The sequence below is a fragment of the Taurulus bubalis genome (genome assembly GCF_910589615.1).
Source record: "Taurulus bubalis genome assembly, chromosome: 11".
Classification (NCBI taxonomy): domain Eukaryota; kingdom Metazoa; phylum Chordata; class Actinopteri; order Perciformes; family Cottidae; genus Taurulus; species Taurulus bubalis.
Window position 1 is genome coordinate 18,516,630 of NC_136599.1, and position 14,944 is coordinate 18,531,573.

Genomic DNA, 14,944 nt, shown 5'->3' on the forward strand with positions numbered 1-14,944 from the left:
ACCGTTTATGAGCGCTGGCTGATGTGTGAAGAGCTTGCTGTTAATGGCTGAGTCCCGTTCTCCCACACAAAGATGGGCTTCAGCACTGACCCCAGCGAGCCTCCCCACGAAGAACAGCCCCCCCCCCCCCCCCCCCAAAAAAAAACCCTCCTCCTGCCTACATAAGAACAGAGTATCCATGTGAAAGGATTCTTTTGTGCCACGGGAACAAGGTCCACGGTGGATGGGGGAGGGGTCTGGTGGCTTGGGTTTGTATGGATGGCTATGGGGAAGAGGAGGTAGCCATAAGTTAAGCAGAGGATTGCTCGGCGCTGAACTGGGCGACTTGGAGGACTGTCGTGCCTTTAAACTGGGTGTAGTGTTCTCACACTATTAAATGTTGAAACTACCCGACCCAAAAAAAACATTTGCTCTATAGCACTTTATAGTTTGGCTTTCTTGAAGAAATTGTACTTTCTTGATTCTTGTTGTTCTGAGTTTGTACTCTCATGGTTTGAATGCACTTATGGATAAAATTGTCAGCTAAATGTAATGTAATGAGTTGAATTTTATGAAATGGTGGATCAAAATATAAAATACAAGAAGAGCATAATAGACCTATGATTTCAGCTTCTGGCTATTGGTAATATTGTATATTTTGTAAAGGATGGTTGCAATAACAATTCCTGGTTACTACTGTGAACTTAAAATCCAAACTAATTACACATTTTTACTTTAAAACCCAACGATAAAAAAATATATACCGTAAATATGATGCTTTCCTCAAAGAAACAAGATTCCCCAACAGTTTATGAAAAAGTAAAACAATTTATTCATCCTCAATGAACAGTTTGACTGAAACAGGAATTAGAATGTTTTTACTACCAAGCAATGCTTTTCTAAGGCTTAAAAAAAAGGTCACAATTCTTATTCGTCTTTTCATAATAGGAAGCACAAATTGTCTCCACTTGGACCCAACAACCGTGCTGAACATGACGTTTTACCAAAAACAAATTTAAAACTAATATATTAAGCACATCTTGTCAGTTCCAAACCCCACCTGACATGTGAATAATGTTATCTGGGTCTGGATTCAGCAGTTGACCTGGATAATGATGTACTGTTGAACTTTAATCCAATGTGCACCATGGAAGAAGGCCTCATCCACGCAGGAAACAACATGTAGGTTTATGTCTGCTGAGGAGTATCAAGTGACTATAAAACTACTTCATGTATACAGAGGTGGTCTGATTCTGGCGTGGTGTTGTGAGGAAGCTGGATCACATCTCTCCACACTGTGCAATGAGGATGGGGAGCTTGGGCTTGTTGTTGGGTCCCGTAGGAACATTCTGTTTAAGCGAAGGAGCACAAACAGTCATACACATTACACACAGATTTATGCACATATCAGTAGTTTGTTTACTGCATTAATCATTACATAAAAATAAAGCAGTACACAATGAATATGCTGCAAGTGTCAATGACGGGGTTTCACGGGTTGAATGCCTGTTTTGAAACATGTATGAAGTTTTAAACAGTCACTAAACATCACTGTTGAGATGAAAATGTTAAACAGCATACAACACACATTATGAAATATGTATGTAGTTCTCTTCATAATTGATTTGAGAAATTAGTGAAATATTGTAGACAATAAGCAGCAGGCCCTTAAACATTTTCCTTCCCCTCACAATTATATAAATATATTACAATGTGTTTTTACCTCAATTTTCCTCATGATCAGCAAACCATCAACCACTTTTCCTGAAACAGGTGTGAAAAAGGCTGTTTAAATCTTGGCACATACACACATTTACATAGCACTCCAAATAGATATGAATGCACAGTTAACATTGTAGAATTACTCACCAAAAACCACATGCTTCCCATCTAACCAGTCACATTTGGTGCAGGTAATGAAAAACTGACAACCATTTGTCCCTGGCCCACTGTTTGCCTGAGTAAGACACACATTATTGAGAAAGAGGGGCAGTTTTAAAAGTCAATTTGTCTATATTGGTCAGTGTTAATTTACTTTGAATGAATGAATCAAAGCCTATTGTCTGTAGAGGCTGGGGTCAATCAATTTTGAGTGGAATAATCAAATCTTAATTAACTCTTTTCTTTTTTTAACAGTATAATAGAGGATTTACCAAAGAACAAAAGTAAAGAGACCCCTTTCTAATGCAGCAGTGTCCCCAACCTCTAAGCCTTGATCTACATACATACCATGGCCAGAAGACCAGGTGCACTGTGCTTCATTTTGAAGTTTTCATCTACAAATGGACCTCTGTAGATGCTGCAGATACCAGTTCCATCACCCTTCACAAAGAGACAAGAAAAAAACCCACAACAAACACAAGATAAGATGGGGCTCACAGAGTAGAAAGAAGCAGCTATACGATAAAATGAGATGTAATTCACTGCTTGTCCACCAGGGGGCGGACTATTACATATTGTGGTCCTGCACAATTCAAAATTCACCTGCAGTTTGTCTGACATCATGGCACGATTTATTTTATTTAATTAATACAAGAAATGGTAGTGATGGAAGTGGTTTTAAAAGTAAAAAGGTCTACGAGTAATCACCATCTTATAAAGATGGAAGAAGATTGAGAGTGTGAGTTTCCTGTAGCTTTAATCCAAGCCATGAATGCAAACAGTGACTAAAGATAAAACAAGAGCATTAACCAGACAGCAGAAGAGGTGTTCATGTACTTACATTCACAAAGTCCCCGCCTTGTATCATAAAGTCTTTTATCACCCTGCCAATGATCAATGAAAACACATCATTACAGTCAGTTGTGTTGATGTAAAAGCTGTTGCAGGCATGAATTGTGACTGGTAGGACAGGCTGCTAAGAGTGCCTTTAGAAAGTATTCACTTAACATTTTTCTGTTGACGAGTGTCAAAAAAGAAAACAATGAAAAACACAATAGGAGACCATGCTTTTCCAACACTACAGTTCCCATAAATGACTGCAGATTTCTGTTTAATTGAGGCGTTTAAAAAAATTAATACATTTGGTCATTCTAATGCAGTGATTTTCAACCACCGTGCACTGTTCAGTCTGCTGTGGGAAAATGTCCAATTTCACTTCAATTGGTCCTGTCACGGGATTTTCCATTACAGTCCCAAAAAATATGATTTAGTCAGTTTGCCATTGTTGAGCATCTGAGCCTGCAATATAGTGGCTGGCCTAGTAATTAAATAATCTTCCATGCCAGTAGGTAGCGCAATAATTACCTACCATATATGCTGTATTATGCTAAAATGTGTCATTTTGTGACTTTTTAGTTGCTGGTGTGCCGCAGGATTTTTTTATTGTTGAAAATGTGCCGTGGTTCAAAGAAGGTAGACAAACACTGTTCTAATGTATATATTGTAGATGTTTCATATGAATGAACAAACACTTCATAAATGAAACATAAGCCTCTAAAGGATGTGGTTAACATTAGCTGCCTATTGTGGATAGACTTCGTGATACAACCAGTTTAAATAATAACTAGCCTCCCAGCCAGAGTGGGCCAAAGGAGGAGCGATACCGCCACAGCGTGTACCTGTGGAACAGGCAACCTTTGAAACCAATGGGGACTCCATCCTTCCTGTAGGAGAGAACACAATTAAGTAAAGTAAACACACACTGTATTGTAATACAAGCAATCACTTCTGACAAAGCAGTTCTGTCCACGTTTTCACAGTAAATGGCCGATCCCTACACATTGAGAGACAGGGATGGGTACAAACCCTGCGACAGGCCACGCCTCTCGAACAAAGCTGTGCAACCAATCTGTTCTACTGTCTTTGGCATCATATGTCCACAACAGAGCACCAGTAAGGAACTGGAACTTTAAGCTTGTGTTTGGAAGGTAAACAGGTTTTATTTCCCTCTCTAATATCTACTTTATATTGCTGTGAAAATATGTTATTCAAACAACTGGATTTATTCAAGTGTCTTCTAAGATTACATTTGAAAACAGGATAAAGTTATGATTTAATGCCGCTCAATACTAATCTTTAAATAAACAGAGTATGAACACATAATGTGACCGAATGGAACCTCCATACTTTGTGTAATTAATCCGCGGTTCAAGAGCGTGCTGAACTGTGAAGGGGATCGGTACAGATCATGAATTAATTATGGTCTGTTACGCCACTGGTTAATCAGTAAACAGGGAAACGGGGATGGGTAAACACACCATGCCATAGCCAAGTATTTTGAACCGGCAGCTGTTCAACAAAACCTGTTCTATTGTAATTCATTGAAATATTAGTGTGAGTGAGTGTGTGTGAGAGTGTGTGTGTGTGTAGAGAGACACATGTCATATTTACATAAAAGAGCACCAGGAAGGACCAGTTTCAGTTACATAAAGAGCAGTGGTCACAAGCTGTTGTCTAATGGTCCGTCCATGACTGATGACTAAAGCTTTTACCAGCCTCAGTGACTCAAAAAGCTACCAGTGACAGTGCAGATTTTTAGCTGGCCACACACATTGTGGGTTAAACGCTTCCTTTGGCATTCTTTGAATATGCCCCTTCAGATTAGAAAGGCTATGGTTTTGTGTGCACTGGCTCACAAGGTGCTGTTTTAACTGATAACCGGCACAGCAAGTGTTAAGATATGACACTTCAATGAAAGGACATAGTAGAGCAGTTTTTCTTACTGCATGTATGCATTTTAATTTTACGGATATCATACTGATCATCTGCATAAAAAAATAAATAATCGTGACTTAATTTGTATTTATTGGATACAAAAAGGCACAGCTTTTATGTGATGATCTTTTTGATACTTCCCCCGTCCTGGCTTTTTGCCATGCACACATGTAAAATTCCTGCTTTAAGCATGCATATGCCCAAATAATAAGGTTTCTCCAGCAGAAACTCTTTGGTCCAATATATTAATATCCCTTAATCTGTTAAAGGGAAAATCTTGAGTGCATGCGTGGAGGACGGTGACGTTTCACAAACATACCTGAACTCTCCAGTGCAGAACTGCCTGTAACAGATGATCAAAGTTTAGGTAATATCTTTAAAACACTCAGACCGGTCAGTCTTGAAAATAATAATTAATAATTAGTCCTTTATTGCAGAAAAGCAGACTTATGTAATGCTGACTTTCTCCTTACCGGAAATTCTCTGCCGTCTTTGGAACCACGTCGGCAAACAGCTCGATCTTCATCCGTCCGATATCCTGGCAAACAGTTGAGAAAACAGTTAACACACAAAATAAAGAGAAATAATTAAACTTCTACACCTAAAAACTAAGTGGGAGAAAATGTTCCACCTCTTGCAAAACTACATAGCATTGCCAGAAACTGGTCAGTCTTGTTACAGGTAGTACTCTGAGACAGAATGCCACTCCTGCTCTAACCAGTTATACCAAGACACTGAATAACTGGGAGATGATTTCTGGTCTTGAATGACACATTATCCCATTTCTTGGTAGACCGTTTCATCCCAACAATGCTGCACAAGCTTTTTTGTCTGACTTCTGATTCCCAGTGGTCAAAGCATACATAATGTAAAATGTAAATTACATCTTCATGACACACTTGAAAATCATCTCTATACAGTGTGTGTGTGTCCACCCAGGCCTCCCACAACCCATGCAAATGGGTGACTGTGACAACAATGCCCGCGAGTCTATCAGCATGTGTGAAAACAAACGTTGTGCTGTTGTAAAAAAGAAAAGAAAAAGAGTGATTGTCCGCTTAACGTCTTCGCACAACTCGCTCTTCAGTCCCCGCAGACGACTCCCAGTAAAACAACCAGTTGATGCCATTTAGAAAATACTGAAAGTTTTTAGTTTCCAGGTTATGAAAATAAACATAGGCACTGCGTGTTGGTGCGGAACAACACCAACCACTGAACATTGCATCTGCTGAGGTGGTTTCTCTTGCTAGAGTCGGACATGCCTAACAACAGGTAGGACAGGCTGTGATGTCAAAGAACGTTTCTTATGAGAAAATGCAGACTCAAAGTTGTGTTGTCTACCTTTTGACAAATGTATATTTTTGAACTACTTGTGTTGTGATGCTGGAATGAGGGTTTCTAGTTTTATGTCAAAAGCTCACTTTGAATTCAGAAACAAAAACTATGAAGGAAGAGAAAAGTGCACTGCAGTAATTAAGATAAGAGGCTAAAGTGTTTTCACCCGACACAAAGACGAACCCTATGAGAAACTGGAATTAAGTCAATAATCAACCTTTTTTATTTGACAGATAACGTTCTGTAAACTATAGCTGCCAGCTCATATTTGACCAACGCACTCTAGCGAATCATATATATCATCATACCCGTAGAGGAACATTTGTGCTCGGCTACTTCTGTTTATCAAACCGCCTCATTGTCAACGACAGCCGTAGTACTACAGAATACTAGTTCTGTAACTATATGGACTAAAATTACTTTTCTTTTTTAGGCGACTGTAACGAGCTATTTTTGTGAAACTTATTTAGATTGTAAAAAACAAATAATACAATTCTGATGAAATCTGAAAATCAACTTGTACCCTTACGGTGCTGTATTTAAGTATTTTGCATAAATAACTAAGACAGTAGCCAGAGATTACATATCTGATTTTGTTAGCATGTGAAAGCATCCACACATTCCACGGGGTGTCGTTTAAACCAGTCAAGCAGAGGCTGTGTTTCCGGTTTATCTGCTACAAGACATCTAAACTGAAATGAGAGGCAGACAGCTCTGGGGTATATAGACATAAGAGGCAGGCTTCCATTAAGACACAGAAGGCGTGGACCATTAGTTGACAGCATTCACAATGGGCAAGGTGGAGCCATAAATAGCCGTCTTCAATGAACAACTTCGCCTGACAGTCATATTCCAACGATTCTTGGCGAGAGCACGCAGGGCCTCTGCCTGGATCTCCACTGAAACTCACTGGACTGGGACAACCCTGAGCACACAGGTACAGATGGCTTCGCAGCAGGCTTTGTTTTGTTGATTTTTACTTCGTAAAATACACACTTCAAATGTCAGCACTTGCTTCTCCGGTTTAACAACACTGGAAAGAATGAATACCATTGTTATAGGATGTTGACGTGGAAGTGTCAACATTGCAACGAGGACTACATTTATTAGATTTTTTCAATTTTACTTTAAATTGTATAATTGCAAGGGTAATGTACAGACGGTGTGCGAAACTGGAGTCATCTATCCGAGCATGGTTACCATTTATAGGAATAATATGCGGGGACTTGTCTGACTACTGCTCTACATTGATCACACCTTGTGTGGGGTGTGATAATAAACAGGACTATTTAGATAGGATTGCACCATATCTGGCAAAAAAAAGTATATACAGCATGCACTGCACTCCACACCGTTATAAAAGGCTGTCATCTAAATACTGAATTGATGAGATGAGACGTGTCCCGATCTGGGTGGCTTCCAATCTCCTATTCAACCGCCTCTTGCGATTTCATGTTGTGGACTGGATTCATGCATCCACACGCTTCCTTTAAAAACATTCATTATTTGCAGTCTATCATTTGTACAGCCATAGTTCCTGACCAATATAATCTTGTCCCCCGCAGCCTTTCCTGGAGCATCTCCGCACTGAACTGAGAACCATCGGCTCAAACGCTGCCAGCGTATCAGAGACCGAGCCACACCGTCAGAATGATGGGCATTGTAGCGCAAAAGGATGTGGCTTCCGGCTGTCATACAGACAACGTAAACAAGTATCTGGTACTTGTGGTTTTAAAGATGGGCCTGGACGCGGCGGTCCTCTACATGTGCTACCGGAAACGGTATACCTCCTTTCTAAGCATGTGCAGTCTGTCCATGGTCCTGGCCGACTTTGTGATGGTACTTTCTTTTTCAAGCGTGTTATTTCTTGGACGCGATAGGTATCTTATGTCACTCTGCTTCGTCTTGGCCCATGCCTCTGCGACGTATGAAGCGCTGCCGCTGCCCATGATGTGCCTGGTTTTATTGGACTACTGTTTAGAAGGTACCTGCCTCGGCAAACAGAGCACCTATTCCAAAATCCTAAGGCACACGGCCTTGGCATTGCTGGTGTGGATCCTAGTTATTTTCTCCAATGGGTCCGTCAAATCTGATTTGATTCAAATGGATTTTCCGGGAGGGATATCAGCTCTAGTGTGTGATGTACAGGAGTCCACACAGATTTCCTACTTCACTCTGGGGCTTTTCTTCGCAGTCATTTGTGCAATGCTGCCCTTTTGGTCAATGATTCCACAGTGGGTGAGAGAGGCAGATAGGTTATCTGTAGCGAGGGAAAAAAGAGAGAACCAGAGCGACTTGTGGTCCACCCCAACTAACTGCAACTGCGTGGAGACAAAAGGCATAGAGGAGAAGTCACTGGAGGAGACCATCTATCCGTGCCCACCTCTATGGTTCAGCATAATACTGGGCTTTAGCCTATTTTGGATGCCTTATCTCACGGTATCTGTGGTCGGCATATTGCTCGACTTTGGCGTACCGGCCTACATCACAGTTAATCTTCTGTGGTTGGAGTGCACCAACAGTTTACTGATGGGTGCGGTGTTCTGGGCTAATAGCAACACAGAAGGACCATACAGGCTCCCAGAAAATGTGTGTGACTGGCCTATTTACTGGCATTTGAGCAAAGGAACACAACAGCAGCCATTCCCTCCAACTGTGTTCAACCCGCCATACGAGAAGAGGCACACCCTCCTCTGTGTGTGATAGAGAAACTTGAGACATTGCAGACCTGACAACAGCAAACAAGAACCATGATGTGAGAAAGCGAGTAAAGACTTGAGGTGAACATGAAAGGTTCACCTGTGTAAATGTTGCTTAAACTGAAGCCGAGACACAGACGTGCATCTTCCACATCTCCAGCAGCACGCGCTTTTAAGCAAACAATCAAACCGAAAAATGCTGCAGCCGACAAGAGACTGTGACTGGACTTCAAAATGGGATGCTTTGATTTGGGTAGCAAAGTTTTGCTGAAAGCTGTGATCACTAAGTTAAACTTTTGTAAATATTTACAAAAGTCACCATAAATGTTATACAGTTATTTGTTTGTTGTCATGAAGGACTTTTTAAAGATAATCTGAGACTTGAAGGGAAATGCTACATTGACTCATACGTTGATTTATATCTTTTCCAAATAGGTGCAACGGTATTTTCTACTCTTTTTCAGACTGTTATATTCGTTTATGTTGATACTTTGTTGTTTATGAATGTTTCTTCATTGACAGATGCTACATTTTATGTATTTTTTATTCTTGTTATGTACTTGTTACGTGTTCGAAATACAAATAAAATGAAACGAAATGTTTGTCACAATCCACTCATATTTATCATGTATTCCATTCACATATGGATGAATGAAAAACAATTGTTAAATCTGAGCATATTGTAGAAGGGCCGACCGAATGATTCAGCAAATAATTGTGGGACGACATTATCTAATTTCCTTTCATAAATAAAGGAAACCTTAAAGAACCTTTCCTTAGCTTTGATAGAAGTTCACCAGCTGTTATCAATTAGATACTTTTGGGTCATTTCGATTTCATCTAGTTCGCGATCTTCCCATCGACCTTCCTAATAGACTGTTTGTGCTGACTGGACCGCTTTCACTTGGATGTGTGTCTTTTGGAGCAATAGTTTATGAGAAAAGTGGGAGAAGTATCGCCTCAGCTCGTGTACGAGAGATCATAAAGCTCCGGAGTAATGCACAGAGCACGTGGAATGATTTAAACGGCGATTAATGAAAACGTAGAATATATGGTTGACGTATAAACTTTACTCGTTGACTCTTTAAGGAATAGCATGGCTGTGTCATCACTGTGCGCCGGAGTGGCGCCAAGCGGTCACTGCGCGCCATTGATGCCAAACAGGCCCATTTACTTAACAAAGAGGTAATAGTTTAACAACTTGCGACTGCATAATAATCATTTTACACAGACAAATACTGTGAGAAGCAAACATGTAGTGAAAATGTACATTTGGTCTGCCTCCTCAAGACTTCCCTCCCGGACGCATGTGGGCGCACCGAACAAATCTACTGAGATCTCACAGCAGCTAAAGGCGTGGAGGGCTCTTGCTTGGTCTGGAATTTAAAAAGACGGGTACTGAAGATAACACAATATACATTTTAATCACGAACTTTGATGTATTAGTTTATCGGTCGGCGAAAAAAAACCTTAATGTAAGTTGGCTTAATTTCGCTACGAGATGCGCACACCAACACAAACCGCGCGATTTAAATGCAGCGACAGCCTCGTTTATTGCTCAGAGTATCAGACACGTGTATTAAATTAACATATCTCGATAGCAACCCACGTAGTTCAGTGGATCGCAACGTTTAACACGCTATCAAGGTGAGCTGGGGGAACGGTAACTTAACGTTAGCTCCGAGATAAAGTCTGTGTTCGCGTTTATTTTTGCTCCACTCACCTGCCCTCCGATGGTTATGTCGAAGAAGATAATCGGGTTACTTGTATTCGTTATTTGCACAGACATGGTGACAGTTTCCTCGCTCGTTAAGACTAAATATAAATGCTATTCGCCGGATAACACCATAAATGTGGTAGCCATTGAATCTCCAGGAGAGACATGTTACGGCTCGCAGTTGGGGTCAAAATACTGCCCTCGCGAGAAAGCGCGAACGTAAAAGCGTGGATTAGCCACCAGAGGGCCGTCTGTCGGCAATTTATATCTCACCTAAAAACAAACCAAAGTGTACCGTCCTAATTGCTTAACTCCGTAAGGATTTGTGCTGCTGCACTTAATGTACATTTCCACGTGTGATTATAGTTTTGTTATTTTGGGGGTTTTCTTATGTTGCAAAAGTACAAACTGCATTTCGTTACACAACGCTGGTGGACAATGACAATACATAACATTGTAACCTTGAATTATTGCAGTAGAATATGTACTTATTTAATGCATCAAGGTGGAAATTCAATTTGTGGTAGAATTCAGTCAGTTCAAGAACGTGGACTCTTGATCAACAGGACAGTTAATCAGCAAAAACAATATTAATGAATTGATGCTTTTTCTATTGCACTTTTTTTTTAAAGAACAAATCCTAAAGCAATCTTTCTAGTTAAACATTTCTAGGAAGTATTAATGTATTTTAATTGAGCTGCACTTTACTTTTGAACAATACGATTGTTAAACAAGTGCCTTTATGACATACAGTTGTTAAAAATGTTTAGCACTTATACTTGCGTTGAACAAATGTAACCTCACAGACAACGTTTTTGTAAGGGTTTTATTTTCACAATAAAACTTAATTAAACAATTTAACATAATGTGAAGGTGGTTCCACAAAAAATAACAAATGGCAAAGTGACTACAACAATTTGTCAAAGCTGTACTAAAGCACCATGATCAAAAAAACATTTAGCAATAAAGGTGTTGACAGACTCTAGTGGGTCAGCAGGGACACAAAACTATCAAAAGCAAAAAGCTTCAAAGAAACTTGGTTCTATGTGAAGTAATAGGGTTTCTTGACATTGACGCCATATTCTGAGAGGGCAGGAGACAGGTCCTCCATAGTCAGAGTGTACTTCTTATCCTATATAGAGAAGAAGAACAAATACAAAATCAGTAACCATCAGGAACAACATGATCAGAGCTGGGTAAAGGTTGACAACTATTTCTGTCACCATCTTCTAACAACGCATACAGCGGTTTCAAATTATTGTATGTAGGTTTTATATTTAAAGCACACGTAAAGCTGAGAGAAACACTGACCTTTGTTTTACTCCTTGAGCTTCCTGAGGCAGTGCCCTTCATTTTACAGTACTGCAGCGCATCATTGGCAATGTCTGAGATAAACTTCTGAGAAGCAAGGGAGATCAGACGGATTCTAAAGAAATACAAAAAAGAAAATCATTGTTGTAGATTTCACTGTCTGTAAACAGCCAGCATGTGTTTGTCTTTCATGGAAATAAATAAATAAAGTCAGATCAAAGAGATCCTCAGAGCTCATGTTCACTTTTCTCTTCCAAGACATTATGACAGCAACCAACATAAAGGTGACAATAAATGTTCGACTCAAAAGTCTGTACTTTCTGCTCACAGTAAAGATTAGTAGCAGTTCTGATGTATACCGCATACAACGGCACCTACCATTTGATTAAAGTCAGACAGCCATGGCAGTCAATCCAACAATAGTAATTATTAGAACAATTTATCCAAACTTTTGAGCACACTCTATCACGCAAAGTTTTGTCCACAAATCAATAAAAGCATAAGGAAACATACTAAACATCTTGTCCAAGGTATTGACATACACGAAAGTGTTACAGCCTTTTTTTTTAAAATACTTTACATTTGTGGTACATATGTTCAATGCTATACGTGTGTATTTAAATCATTATTGTGTTCTATGTTTTACATTAATATACTGCACATTATAAGATGTGTTATTTATAAGACACCCCCATTTAAATCATCTGTAGGTGCAATGTATGTCGCTATGACAACAGGTACGAATATAAGGCCGGAGGGTTGGTTCCTCTTCAGTTGGCAGGTAAAAATTTTGAGAAAAGCCAAGAAAACCAACCACTCTGCAATTTTCTGAATTGCAACTTTTAACAACTTTTCATAATAAATTCATCCTGAAAATATGTCATAGTGAGGATTTCTACTTTGTAAGTGCAAAACTGTTAACTTAGACATGATTCATAATTTAAAACATTGACGTAAGTAATCAGTTTCTCAAACAATTTAACCCCCAACAAGTAATTCTAAAAGTTAAACGTAATAACATGAAGGGGCTTTGCAATGTGTCTCTCATTCACACAGTCTGTGCTGCTCAAGCACTCCCTTTGTGCCTGTCCTGTAGGTCTAATGAAAGCACCTTGATTTGTGTCATTTTGTTTCATTGGGTATCGGGCGAAGCCACTCACACTGGAGCTTAAAGGTGGCCTGTACTTCAAAGAGTCAGTCATTGTTGCACTTACATTCTTGGGTCTGAAGCCTCAAAGCCAGCCCGGTTTAGGTAGTAGCCTGTCACTGCATCAGGAATCTGAAAACAAAGATTCATAAAGCCCACTTTCACTTCAACAGACACTTGTTTGTGAAGAACATTATCATTGTATGACATGAAAAGTAGCAAAAACACTGGTACAGCCTCTGACCCCTGAAGGAAACTATTAGCGTTGTCTCAGTACAGTGCTTGGTGCACTGTACAGTGCCAGCGTTGTCTCAGCACAGTGCTTGGTAAAAAAAAGAAGATCTAATGTTCATAAAGGGAAGGGGCATATGAAGTTGCCACAAATGTCAATTGAATGTTTTTTTTACTATTTCCGTATATTGTTTGTTCCTACGGAAACTATTCAGCAGTGCCGCTTCATGGCAATACAGGATTTATAGAATTTTTCCATCAACGTTATTGAGTGCCTTGCTTTTTCAGTCATCCCATTGGGATACTTTATATAGAATTTCATTTTGACTTGGTGATGGTGATCAATTAATATGGCTTGCAGGGGAGACAAAACCCGCCAGGCGTTTCCAACATTAGCCAGAATTTAGTAGTTAACTCATATGCAGGAAGAATTTGTGACTGCAGCATGAAGTAATCTGACTGACACAACTTGACTTACTGTGGGAGTGTATTCTTCCAGCTGCATGAGGAAATCTGCCAGGGGCGTGGTGGCGAGGGCCGGCTTCATGTCTCCGTTGGTGATCCCACCGGGAACATAGACACCGTTGGAGACAGACGAGTCTGCTGATGGGGTCACCATGGCCGCTGAGGCTGAAGCTGAAACACACATGTTTGGGATGAATTAAAACAAATCCTGTACAGTTCCCAATTAATGCCTTGTTATAGTTTTCACTTTTAGAAAAAAAAGCGTTGCTTAGCAGTTTTGCTTCAAGAAAGGTTGTTCAAAGTCCAAGCAAGCCCCGCTGTTGCAGAAAAAAAAGTTGCACATGATGATGCATCACGTTACTAACGTTAGCGTTAGCTGTCCTGCCTTGAAGTAACACAAGTAGCTACTACAATTACAACACACACATAACATGAGTAAAAGTCACATAAGTTAACGTTACCGTTACTCGTGACCGAAGAGATGCTGCTGACGTTGGTAATTGCATTATCGTTTGCGATACAGTTACTTGAAGTGGAAGAGGTCGAGGAGGACACTCCAGTTGTGACAGACTGATTAACGTTGTCTATGTTCATGTTGATGGTACCGTTAGCTAACGCGCTAACCTTGGCTAGCTAGCGCAGAGAAAATGTACAAATATGCCCAAAAAGCGCGATCCTGTGCCGTCAAGCTCCAACACGATTCTTCTACACAGCACTGTGTTGTGAAGTAAAGCTGGTTTTTTAACCACGACGTTGTTAAAATAGCTGAATCAGCAGCTCGCTAGCTAGCTTTAGGAATGTTTGAAGCTAGCGTTAACGAGCAGCAGAAGGCTGAGCTCGTGCTGTAGAGTCAGGCGCGTCATGTGACCTGTGGATCGGATTTGACGGAAGTAGCCGAAGATTCCCGAAGAGGTTGTAGCGTTACTTTCGACATGGTTTGGCGTATATTCGAAGCTAAAGCTCATGTTTCATCTGCTGTTTGTTGAACAAACGATTTATTTGGTTTGGTAGACAGCTGTAAAGCTAATAGGATACTAATACCGCTAACAGCGATTTAGTCGCGCTATTAATCTGCTAACTGCCCATTGTGATAAATTAACCTAATATGTTTACCAATCTGTCATTAACAGACGAAGAACACAGCTTAAGACAAAAAAAAGAAGCAATCACAGACTGTAGCTATCTAATAAAATAGTAATACTACGAAGATGTAACTAAAATGGTGCCTTCGGGTGCTGTCGGTAATATTTTTTTAATCCATGGCGCGACATATCGTGTTGCCCTGCTTGTTAAGAAAACGATTAAGGATCCTCTTAGAACAGAGACATTTACGAGTTGGAAAATTGAAGTGCATTTTTTTCTCTTTATCACTCTAACAAGCTTCTATTTTCACACGATAAACTA

The 14,944-nt window shown here is 40.0% G+C and overlaps 3 protein-coding genes across 3 annotated transcripts; 1 reads left to right on the forward strand and 2 right to left on the reverse strand.

Annotated features, from left to right (window-relative positions):
- Nucleotides 1-793: 793 nt before the first annotated feature.
- Nucleotides 794-10,525, reverse strand: ppih (peptidylprolyl isomerase H (cyclophilin H)). Its single transcript, XM_079226155.1, has 9 exons — nt 10,393-10,525; nt 5,109-5,173; nt 4,955-4,978; nt 3,540-3,584; nt 2,702-2,744; nt 2,209-2,301; nt 1,849-1,936; nt 1,703-1,743; nt 794-1,328 (listed from the first exon to the last, which is right to left on the reverse strand). Exons 1-9 carry the CDS (start codon nt 10,456-10,458, stop codon nt 1,260-1,262), a joined length of 534 nt encoding a protein of 177 aa, XP_079082281.1. The 5' UTR covers nt 10,459-10,525; the 3' UTR covers nt 794-1,259.
- Nucleotides 7,621-9,272, forward strand: LOC306743830 (putative G-protein coupled receptor 160; the record flags this gene model as incomplete). The annotated part of the gene is made up of 1 exon (XM_079226394.1): nt 7,621-9,272. The coding sequence occupies one exon, from the start codon at nt 7,621-7,623 to the stop codon at nt 8,671-8,673; it is 1,053 nt and encodes a 350-aa protein (XP_079082520.1). The 3' UTR covers nt 8,674-9,272.
- Nucleotides 10,526-11,206: 681 nt separating the features above from the next.
- On the reverse strand, nt 11,207-14,337 carry taf10 (TAF10 RNA polymerase II, TATA box binding protein (TBP)-associated factor). The gene is made up of 5 exons (XM_079226002.1): nt 14,002-14,337; nt 13,554-13,711; nt 12,912-12,976; nt 11,698-11,812; nt 11,207-11,518 (listed from the first exon to the last, which is right to left on the reverse strand). The coding sequence occupies exons 1-5, from the start codon at nt 14,132-14,134 to the stop codon at nt 11,429-11,431; spliced, it is 561 nt and encodes a 186-aa protein (XP_079082128.1). The 5' UTR covers nt 14,135-14,337; the 3' UTR covers nt 11,207-11,428.
- Between the last annotated feature and the right edge of the window lie 607 nt (nt 14,338-14,944).

Excerpts from the sequence above, each read along its gene's own strand:
- ppih (XM_079226155.1), bottom strand. The coding sequence starts at position 10,458 with ATGTCTGTGCAAATAACGAATACAAGTAACCCGATTATCTTCTTCGAC. Across the intron at positions 2,302-2,701 it reads AAGGCGGGGACTTTGTGAAT|GGTGATGGAACTGGTATCTG; the intron begins GTAAGTACATGA and ends CTCTTTGTGAAG. Across the intron at positions 1,744-1,848 it reads TGGGAAGCATGTGGTTTTTG|GAAAAGTGGTTGATGGTTTG; the intron begins GTGAGTAATTCT and ends CACCTGTTTCAG.
- taf10 (XM_079226002.1), bottom strand. The coding sequence starts at position 14,134 with ATGAACATAGACAACGTTAATCAGTCTGTCACAACTGGAGTGTCCTCC. Across the intron at positions 11,813-12,911 it reads GAGGCTTCAGACCCAAGAAT|AATCCGTCTGATCTCCCTTG; the intron begins GTAAGTGCAACA and ends GTATTTCTTTAG. Across the intron at positions 11,519-11,697 it reads GCTCAAGGAGTAAAACAAAG|GATAAGAAGTACACTCTGAC; the intron begins GTCAGTGTTTCT and ends TTCTCTATATAG.